This window comes from Musa acuminata, chromosome BXJ2-2 (genome assembly GCF_036884655.1).
Source record: "Musa acuminata AAA Group cultivar baxijiao chromosome BXJ2-2, Cavendish_Baxijiao_AAA, whole genome shotgun sequence".
NCBI classification, from domain to species: Eukaryota; Viridiplantae; Streptophyta; class Magnoliopsida; order Zingiberales; family Musaceae; genus Musa; species Musa acuminata.
Window position 1 is genome coordinate 22,450,845 of NC_088339.1, and position 10,283 is coordinate 22,461,127.

Consider the following 10,283-nt stretch of genomic DNA (forward strand, 5'->3'; position numbering starts at 1 on the left):
GTTTTGTTATCCTAACATTGACCGTAAAAGAGAAGGATCAACTCCCTTCACAAGCGGATCAATCAGATCGCCATGAAAATGGAGACAGATCGGCTCGAATCGGATCATTTGAAATGTAAATAATCTTATTTTCTTATTTATTATCAAGGATATTTGTAATAAAAATATCATGTATTTTATTTATATTTTTATTAAAATTATCGAACTTGTAGTGTGACGAATCGATCGAGCTAATTCGATTAGCCTAATTTGATTAATACATGTCTAATTCATGTACAACGAATGGGCTTTGACCAACGTAAAAAGGGTTTCATACCATATTCTAATCACTCATTATCATTGACCAAAGCCGAGCAGTCTACTTGAACTGCGTGCATACTGATCAGGCGCACTCCGAGCTCTGCAAATGAGTTCTTGGAATAAAGCATTATCACCCTGTAATAGCCAAATCTATAGATCAGACAGCAGTGGCAATCTAAGATAACTGATAATTGAGAGAATTGGCACCACAAATTTGCTAAATACAACCAGAATATTTTTTTCAAATTTGAGGTTGAAGGCACAATTTGAAGCTCAGAAGTATTCTCTACAAATTACAGCTTGAAAAATAACCGCGGGAGCTTCTTATTCAACAATCCACAAACAATTGCTTGGAACTCTCATGGTTGCGTTTCCTCAAAATGGAGGGGGTGTTCTTGAAGCTCTTGGCTGCACTTCTCAAAAAGGATGCAGGACTTACTGGAATACTAGCAAGACTTTGAGAATGGTTTGGAGGCGTAGAACATTCGCCAGAGCTGTGATTCTGTTGTATATGGTCGTTTGAGACAGCCCTTTCTTCACTTGAAGTGGAAACCAGTATATCTTGCACCTGCACATGGAGGTAAGTCCCAGGAACAAGGTCGCTCTGGCGACCTCCATCATTGTTGGATAAACCGAATCGTGGAATATTTGATTTATCAGTGTAAGAATGATCGTCTGAGCAGAAATGATTGCTCGAAGAAGGATTCATTTCCGACTGAATAGTGGAACAATTTTGTAGATCTGAAGCATTTCCACGAGCAGAACCATCTCTGTGCCATGTATCAGACTCGTGGCATGAACGCTCACAGCTGCTGCAAGACATAGCAGTCTGGGCAATTGCACCAGGGCTTTCATCAATCGAAAAGTTAAGATGCCTCGTAGAATTATTTACCTCTGTCATGTGTTTACACCTTGTTGAAATAACTTTCATCTCTATGTCTAAGAATCTTGAATCCTCTAATGTCATACTCTGGTTGTTTACTCTGAAACATCTAGATACACCACCGAGAAGAGGTCGCAAGCTGGCATCAAGTGCCCGTTTATTAGGATTCTGATGATCCAAAACAGCAGCATTAGCCGTAAAATGACTACCAAACCCAAGTATGCCTTGCTCTGAAGAATCTGCTTCTAAGCATCCCACCTTCTGTATACAGTCCTCCAAATTAAGAGCAATAACACCAGATGGTTGGTCAAAACTCCTGGATGATAAATAAGAAGCCAGCTTCTTCTTCAATGAGCAGTTCCAATGGTTTTTGATTGAGTTCTCTGCCCTGTCAGATAATTGATCAAATCATGATTGTATGAACTAATTATTCGATGAAAACATCAAATCCACGAGTACGTAAAACCCAGCAAAACCCTAAATATCAACTGCACGTGAGGGTCCTATTAGTATTGAAACAAAATAAAGGTTTCATGAAAATGCATGTAATTTAATCAGAAGAAGAGCATGTCAGCTAAATATATTCTAGAAGACCACATTGTTTCTTGCAAACCTTGATTTATCACCAACTATCTTTTGCACTAGCATCAAGATGGAAGCAAAGGAAACCTCCATCCAGATTGAGGTTTCCATTAAATTTCATCTGAATTGATACTTTCACATGAAAATAGTTAGAGACGGGAGATGCAAGCAAAGGACTAGAAAGAGCAACTTTGACATTGAATATTTAGCAAACCAGGAGTGCAGGTAAGGCATTAATTACATCTTTGAAGCAAAGATTGTACAGTCAGAAAAATGAAGTATCATCTTTATTCATATCATATGCTATTTTCGAGTTACACTCTAATTATAGTACATTGCCTATAATGAAGTTGTGCAAGCCCACATGTCAAATTAAGTGTTTTTTAAAATGGAAAACAAGAGCAATACCTTCCATGTAAATGCTTGGCTATCTCAGCCCATTTATTTCCGTATTTTTTATGGGCATAAATTAATGTCACTTCTTCTTCTGGCGTCCACGCATCCTTTTTTATTGCAGGGTTCAAGTGGTTATACCACCTGAAAAACATATTGTGGAAGCATTAATTCTACCCATTCAAACTCAGGCGTCTGCAAGAACCAGTTAACTATTGCGTACACAAAATGGAAATTAAGTAAGAGAAATGCACCGAAAAATTCTAAAATCTTTGATATTCTAACCAATATAGCAATACACTTGTAATAATTTTAAATCCAAAATAATTTTGCGACTAGGATCCACTCACACGGCACCAAAATATGAAATGTTTATTTCCCACTGATATATTGAAGTTTTCCAACAAAGGTAGCATCTTCAACATTATTGATCAAGGAATTAAATTTCAATTATATTGGTCAGTAGAGATCGGTATTTACTAGTGCAACCAAGGACCAGTATAGGGCCATAAAGGTTGGTACCAGTGGGGATTTATACTTTTATTATTTTTTTGGGTAATTCCAGATGGTCTAGTATGATCAAGATTGAAATCCTTGCTCTTGATATCAACATATAGCTGATCTTATATCAGTAAAATGCCAGAGCATCCAACTAAGAAATTTTTATTGATGTATAAGCTAAGCATCAGTGAATTTGGAAACTATCAAGAATATTATATTATGGCCCTAAGGTACATACCTCTCACGACATTGCTTGCCTATGCGGCCCGACAATGACTTTGCAATGATAGACCATCTCTTACAACCATGCTTTGCAACTAGCTTGATAATGCACTCATCTTCCTAAACATCATAGAAGAACCAGATTTGAGCAATCAATAAACATGTCCTTAATTTCCTAGTTAAGGAGTGGCTTGCACCTCTTTTGTCCAACTTCCTTTAACTAGCTCCGGGTTGAGAACCTTCTGCCACCTATGCAGGCACTGAATATCTGTCCTGCCTGGGAAAGCCTCAGCTGGCGAGGATCATTACACTCATTAATTCAAGCACCAAAAGTAGCCAATGCTGAAACTGCTAATTATTCATGAATGAATTTACTCTATGTTGGGTTGTTTTAAAAAAAAAGGGGCATAACTCAACAGAGAATTCTAGTCTTCATGTTATTTGCACACCTTTTTATTCTAACCATAAAAACACAAGTACTTGTTTGTAGGTCTTTAAACATATGAAAAAGGAAGAAGTGCTACATATTTAACATAACTAATCAAGAAACCATGCAAACAGAAGTTGCGATTTTTTTTTTTTACCTATCCTCTTCCAGTTTCTTCCATCAAACTGCTTCACAGCTCTAGATAAAATGGCATCCTGTCATCAAAATGCATGATTAAAATGCAAGCAGATAAAAATATATACATTTAGCTAACCTCACCTTTCTTCTAAAAGTGGAACATTTTAAGAAAGGCGGGATAAATTTACACTCCCAGTTCATTTATTAAGGAAAGAATAAGCCGAAGAGGTAAACAGAAGAAAAACAGCAAAAGGAAATAAAAGAGTAAGGCAATGAACTTGAGGAAAAAACAGAAAGCAGAAGGATAAAAAAGAATAGAAAATAATAAAACAAACTTAAAACAAACATTCCCCAGGCTAAAGGAAGACAGTTACCATGAACTTACCACACTTTCAATATGCTTCCCTCCCATATCTACTATCAAACATCATCCAACATTACCTAAATATCATACTATCTCCCGAACTTCCAGATTTATCTTCCTCTACACCATCAATCACCCTTCTGTTGCATTCCAGCCATGCTATTCAACATGACGACACGAAGTAACATCTTCAAACAACTTTTCCTTTTTCCCAGTAAGACCAGCTACAACTAGGAGCAAAGGAAAGGAATCGAAATAGTCAGAGAAGTCCAAAGAGATGGCCTCTAAAATTTTTTGGCCAAAGTTCTTTAACCCGACAACAGTCAAAATAGATGTAATCCTGACTCCAAACCTCCTCTCCAATAATGTGATTGTTAAACTCTACCATGGCCTATATTTTATGCATAGATAGCCAATTAAATGAAAATCTTTACCACAAGGAGACTAAATCTTCCAAACTGACTTCAAAAGAGACTTTACAAACTTCATATCTGAGAAAATTTTAAAGGGATGCTAGGAAGAAAGAACATTATGGTCTCAATCTGCACCGAAATTGGTCAGGTTTCTTGTTCCAAATTCAACTCTTAAAGCTGATGTATGGTTCATCTATGTTTCATCTGAAAAAACATACCAAAGGCAATCCTTATTCTCACAAAGTCTTCAAGTTATGTAGTGAAATACCTGAAAAATAACTTTCACTGGTTAGAGCATCACACCCTTGAGAGTAAAATTAGAACCTCCTAACCACATGTGGCACCAGTAGCTCAAATTTACCCTGCCTGAAAATGGCACCATAGAAGAACTCACGCTGCAAAGAGAAACTGACCTTTCCTATGGCAAAGACTCTTCTAAAATAATCTCATTAAGTGCCAAGACATAACTGCCATCCAAAAAATCATCTACAAACAGTGCCCAAGGAGGAAGATATCCACCAAATAGCTTCATAGCCACCTAACCAGCAATTGACTATTAGCTTCTTCAGATTTTCTTAATACCAAGCCCCTTTGATTATCCCAATTCATTCTACACTCGATAAGCATATGCCTTCCACAAGTCAAAATAGCATGCAATGAAGTGTGCTAATGCTATGCAAAAAGGGTCAGGAAATTAGAATGATGAGACGAGCCATGCAAACAAAGACCAAATTGTTCTTCTCCTGAGTGCTGAGCAATTGGAGGCCCGTAAAAGTCAGAAAAAAGGAATAGGTATACGATGATCTAAATTTTGAATTCTTAATTGAATCAGACTGGCAATCTTAGATGAACAAATCGATATGTACACTCATTCGCAAGATTAATCTCAAACACAATCACATAGTGCTCACCTCCTCATTTGTCCAGCCCCCCTTTGTTGATCTCCGAGTCGGACCACTTATTTTTCTGAAAATATAAGGGGAAAAAACTACAATCATTATGCCTATCATGTAAAGAATCCCACACGAGTACGGTCCCATTTTCAATCAAAAGATATCAAAAGCAATGCTTAATTCACACATCACCGTGGGCCGATCAAATTAATCAAGAATTAAGGTTAGAGATGAAAACTGCAATTTTTATGATGCAGCATCTATAATATGTATAAGCCGTAGAGATCAGTTCAGGCCAGCCAAATCCACTCAACCAACGAGTTCAACAGAAAACCAAGAAAAACAACAATGATATCAAAAGCACACCGAGCAGAATAAGACTTGTGAAAATTCCAACGATCTATGCTTTTCTAAACCAAAACCAATTCTTGACATCGATTCTCCAGCCAACGCAAAGATGAACTAAAACGCAGGACCGCCAAAGAAGACGCACCAAAAGCCAAACTAGAGAGGTGGGATCCCTCGTACCTAGGAGGAACCGGAGAAGAAAACGACGGAGGGACTTCCGGAGCCCTCTCCGCCTTGGCTTCTCCCACATCCAACTCTTCCACCATGCCTCTCTTCTCCTCCGGACCCCAACGCCAAACGTGAAGAGACAAGCAAGCAAATGTATGCCTTCTCACCTCCGGAACGCGGAGGAGCGCCGCCCAAGTTTCCCGCGAGAACGAAGGGTAGCAGAGTGCTAGGGTTTTCGACCTTTCAACTTCGAAGGCGGGAAAGAAGAGAGAGGGACAGAGAGGGTTGCGGGGGAGAGAGACACACAGAGATTGATGGAGAGCAAAAGGACTGCAGAGAGCAGCACGACAAAGCCCTCCTATTTAACGGCCGTAGCATTTACTGTGAACTCCCTCCTTGTGTGGCAAGCTACTTTATGGTACACAGCGTGCTTTGGAAGGAAGACTCCCCCTTTTATAAAGATTAATTTGCATTTATATCGCTTCTAGCTAAGTAATTTGCTTATTAAAATCGCAATTATATATATATATATATATATATATATATATATATATATATATATATATATATTCTTGTAGTTAAACATCGTCTATTGATCATTAAAGTTAACTGCATAAATATCGAAAAAGAATAAAGAAGTGCACAGCCTAATAGCTTGTTGTATATACAATCATCGAATTGGAACCCATCGAGACGAATCGATTCACTGCTAATTTTTGGTCGAGTTTTCATTTGCTGTCGAATCTATCTAAATGAAACCCATTTCGTTCTCCTGTGCTTGAGTTGCCAACTTTGATGCCACCTTCCTTCGGCCACAGGAAGGGAAGGTTGGCCCAACATGCGGCGCTCGAAGCAAACGAAGGCCTGTAAGGCCCCGTTCGATCCGCCGGCGAGAACTTTTGATGCCTCCTGCGCCTCCGTCTCCGCTGCTTGCCTCCAGCTGATGGCGCTGACGAACCCGCCCTCCGCTTCCCTCCCGTGCTCCTCGAAGCCCCGCACCCAAATTGGCTCTCCTCCAACCGGAGGTCGTACACGAGCCCCCCCCCCCGGTGCGCCACACCGACATTCCCACGAAGCGCAGCGCGTTCGCGTGCCCGCTGTACGCGCGCACTTCCTCGACCCCTCCACCGCCTCCTCCCCCCACCCAGTCCCACAGCCGGTGGCTGCCGTCCGTCCCCGACGACACCACCGCCCGCCCCGGCCCCCCGGCAAACCTTACGTAGGTCACCGCGCGGCCGTGCACAGCGAGCACCGCCACCGGTACCGCCGAAACCGCCCGCACGTCGTACACGTATGCGTGCCGGTCGTCGCTTCCCACCCCGACCCACGGACCGCCGCCCGGATCGAACTCCACGCCGCACACCGCCGCTCCCGGCCGCGCCACCCCCACACACCCCTTGCCGCCGCGGCGGGTGTCCCACTGCTGAGCGGTGCCGTCACCCCGACGAGCCGAGCTCCCGTCGGGCGAGTAATCCACGCTCCGGACGTGGCGGCCGGCATGCTCGTCGCGCTCGAACACCTCGACGCGCCGCTCCTCGTCGGACTCGGTCACCACACCATCGTAGTCGCCTGAGCCGAGGACGCGACAGCCGGAGGCCGGGAGCCACCGCAGGCTGCCGAGCTTGGCCGGAGTGCAGATGTAGAAGTCACAAGCAGTGGAGTGGCCGTAAAAGGCCGCTGCGCCGCCCGCATGTCCTTCCGGCGGCAGCAAAGTGCGGAGGCTGTAAATTCTTATCTTCCTCGCGATGCCGCCAAGTTGATAGCGCCGACGCCGACGATGTCGGGGACTTGTCCTGACGAGACCACGGAGCATAGGCGGTGATGAGGGTAATAAATGACGACAAGACTCGGGCTGACGTCAGCTGACCCAGACGAAGCTCACGCCTCGATCAACCCGGCAGAGCTTGGTCAAACGAATTGGAACGCCGACCGAGGCACATTAAACATCCTGCATAGGCTCGATCCCTTATGCCACGCCAACAACGATGTCAGACGCCATCGGACATACGATCCTGCCCCCTGCGGGCGGGCACATCAGGTACCACTAAACTTCCCTATAAATACCCTCGCGTTCTAAACGCCGAGGGGGAGAAAAAAGGAGAGAAAAAAGACACACAGGAAAACACCGCATCACTCCACATCATTGACTTGATCGTCGGAGGGGTTGGGTCGAGCACCCCGACCCGACCTTTGTGCAGGTGCAAAGTCGAAGGTCCCCACTGGACGTGCAGGCGAGGAGTTCCTGCCCGGAGGAATCGACAACCCCGTCCCGATCGGACCACCGCAGCCGACCGCCACAGTAGTCTCGAGGAACGTCCCAGGGTGATCTCCGTCATCCGGACCCGAACCGAGCCGCGTCAGCCCCGAGGCCACGGCTTAAAGTTGTTTACACCAATAGATTGGCGTTAGAAGGAGGGTCGGAATGTCGAGGGATCACCCGATTGGCCCGGACGAACCTGCGGCTGAGGGGTCACATCCGATTGGAGCTTCAGGGGAACATCCCCCGCACGGAAATCTTCGTGACGAACACCCCGCCACGACCTCAGAGTGCTATTGGCGGATATTCAACGACCCGGGCTGGTCGCCACCCGAGGGAGCCCCAGTTGACCCGTCGCCCGTGTCATCCGAGGCCTTTCAGGACCTCGCTCATCAAGTCTGAGCTCTGACGGGTATGGTGCAAACTATTATCCCACTCGTTTCTCGTCTAACGCACCCACTTGTGATCCAATCACTGTGGCAACTGGAGGCACCCGTTCAAGCCCGCACACCACCTCGGGAGCTTCCCGCTTCGCCTCGGGTCCCATTGGCCCCACTCGAGGATCGAGTGACGGCGAACCCGAGGGGCCACCCGAAACCCGATGCACTATCTTCGGATCCTACCGACTCTCTTCGAGTCCAGTTGCGCTTCTTCAGCCAGCGACTGGACGAGGTGCAAAACGAGGTTCGCAGGTTGAGGGGAGAGCTCGGGGAGGACGCACATCATGGATCTCCGTTCACACCCGAGATACAGGATCAAACAGTCCCCCCGAACTTCCGGCTCCCCTCCCTGGACGCTTACGATGGCTCCACCGACCCAACGGACCATGTAGTTGCTTTTCGCACCCAGATAGCGCTATACAGAACCTCTGATGCTCTGATGTGCAGAGCGTTTCCCACCACTCTGAGAGGGCCGACCCACGCGTGGTATGGTGGCTTGAAGACTGGAACGATCGCTTCCTTCAACCAGCTCGTCAAGAACTTCGAGCTCCACTTCGTGGCCTATGCGCGGCCGAAGCCTTCCGCGGCACTTCTCCTCGGACTCAACCAAAGGGAGGACGAGCCCCTCTCCCATTTTGTGAATCGCTTTATAACACAAATCCGGGGGTTGCCGGACGCTCATCCCTCTTTGTTAGTGCATGCGTTTATGATAGGCCTACGACCTTCCAGTTTCCTCTGGTCCCTCACGGAGCGACCCCCCACCACACTACCAGATATGCTCCAGCGGGCTAACCAGTACATCGCGGCGGAGGCCTGGGTGACCGCGATGTCACGGCCTTAGCTAGAATTGCCTAAGGCGTGTGGCACCCTTGCGGCCAAAGACGCGAACTTAGCTTGCGTTGCCTAAGTCGCAAGTCACCCTTGTGGTAAAGATGCGAACTTAGCTTGCGTTGCCTAAGTCGCGCTTCGCCCTTGCAATATTGCTCCATAAGGATCAGCCCACTTGTAATCTCTCGCAGGTCCCAAAGGACCTATAAAAGAGAAAGTTGGTTAGTTCGAAAGAACGAGCAACGGACAAGTCCCGAAGTCTCGCAAAAAGGGGAAGCTTTACAAGCAATTCAGCGAGCACCTTGCGTGCACAAGAGAAAAGAGGGAGAGGGAGAAAACAAGGCTTTAGAAGGATGAACGAACAGCTGCAAGCCCACAAACAACCGCTCACCTGGTCCCGGGCGCGAAAACAAGTTCCCGTAAAGGCCACGTGCGAACTTGCGAAAGAGAGTTCAACGCCCGGTATATAACCGAAGCCCCATCCAGCCCTGTGCCACCCGGGGGGTTCAAAGGGCCTGAGATGGCTGACGTTTTGGTGAGTGGAGGCAGATTGCAGAAATCAGCCTGCGGCACGCGAAAACGGAGCTGTTTTGGGGTTGTTTTGCTCGGTTCGGTGAGCGGTCGCTTTGTAACGCTCCAGCTTGTTCGAACTTACATTTTTACAAGCAAAATGACCCAAAACTAAGAGAAAACATGCTGTCAAGCAGCTGTACATGTAGGTGTGAGCGACGAATGGTTCGTTGAACGAAGTTGTTGCAGGTGCGCGACGACCGTTCGTGACAGCAAAGAGGAGCGACTTTTGGCAGCGGGCTCCATAGAAGAAGTCAAGCACCCGCGGTGGCTATCCGATATAGTCCTCATAAAAAGGAATCTAGGCCCTACCTCAGTCTCTTCCGAGCGAAGGCTCAGTATATACTTGACTGCCTCCCGGCTCGCGATTAGCCCCGGCCTAACCCCTTCTGTATTTACATGGCTCGACCGTAGACTACCCGAGTCCACACCTGCGCGGCCAGCCCGCCTGCGTCGTGCTCCTCGATTGCATGTCGCCCGAGACCACACCTACGCGGCTTGCCCGCCTGCGTCGTGCTCCTCGGATCCATGCTGCCCGAGACCACACCTACGCGGC

The 10,283-nt window shown here is 46.3% G+C and overlaps 1 protein-coding gene and 1 pseudogene across 2 annotated transcripts; both read right to left on the reverse strand.

Annotated features, from left to right (window-relative positions):
* Window positions 1–487: 487 nt before the first annotated feature.
* On the reverse strand, window positions 488–6,057 carry LOC135581641 (transcription factor MYB3R-2-like). 2 transcript variants are annotated; one of them, XM_065095392.1, is made up of 8 exons: window positions 5,645–6,057; window positions 5,135–5,189; window positions 3,466–3,523; window positions 3,079–3,173; window positions 2,898–3,001; window positions 2,174–2,302; window positions 1,442–1,571; window positions 488–1,351 (listed from the first exon to the last, which is right to left on the reverse strand). In XM_065095392.1, exons 1-8 carry the CDS (start codon window positions 5,728–5,730, stop codon window positions 629–631), a joined length of 1,380 nt encoding a protein of 459 aa, XP_064951464.1. In that variant the 5' UTR covers window positions 5,731–6,057; the 3' UTR covers window positions 488–628. The 2 variants fall into 2 exon arrangements, with proteins under 2 accessions (XP_064951464.1, XP_064951463.1); XM_065095391.1 differs by having other exon boundaries at window positions 489–1,571.
* Window positions 6,058–6,266: 209 nt separating this feature from the next.
* Window positions 6,267–7,736, reverse strand: LOC135604943 (WD repeat-containing protein RUP2-like; annotated as a pseudogene).
* Between the last annotated feature and the right edge of the window lie 2,547 nt (window positions 7,737–10,283).

Excerpts from the sequence above, each read along its gene's own strand:
- LOC135581641 (XM_065095391.1), bottom strand. The coding sequence starts at position 5,730 with ATGGTGGAAGAGTTGGATGTGGGAGAAGCCAAGGCGGAGAGGGCTCCG. Across the intron at positions 5,190-5,644 it reads TCTTCTCCGGTTCCTCCTAG|AAAAATAAGTGGTCCGACTC; the intron begins GTACGAGGGATC and ends TTATATTTTCAG. Across the intron at positions 2,303-2,897 it reads GGCAAGCAATGTCGTGAGAG|GTGGTATAACCACTTGAACC; the intron begins GTATGTACCTTA and ends TATGTTTTTCAG.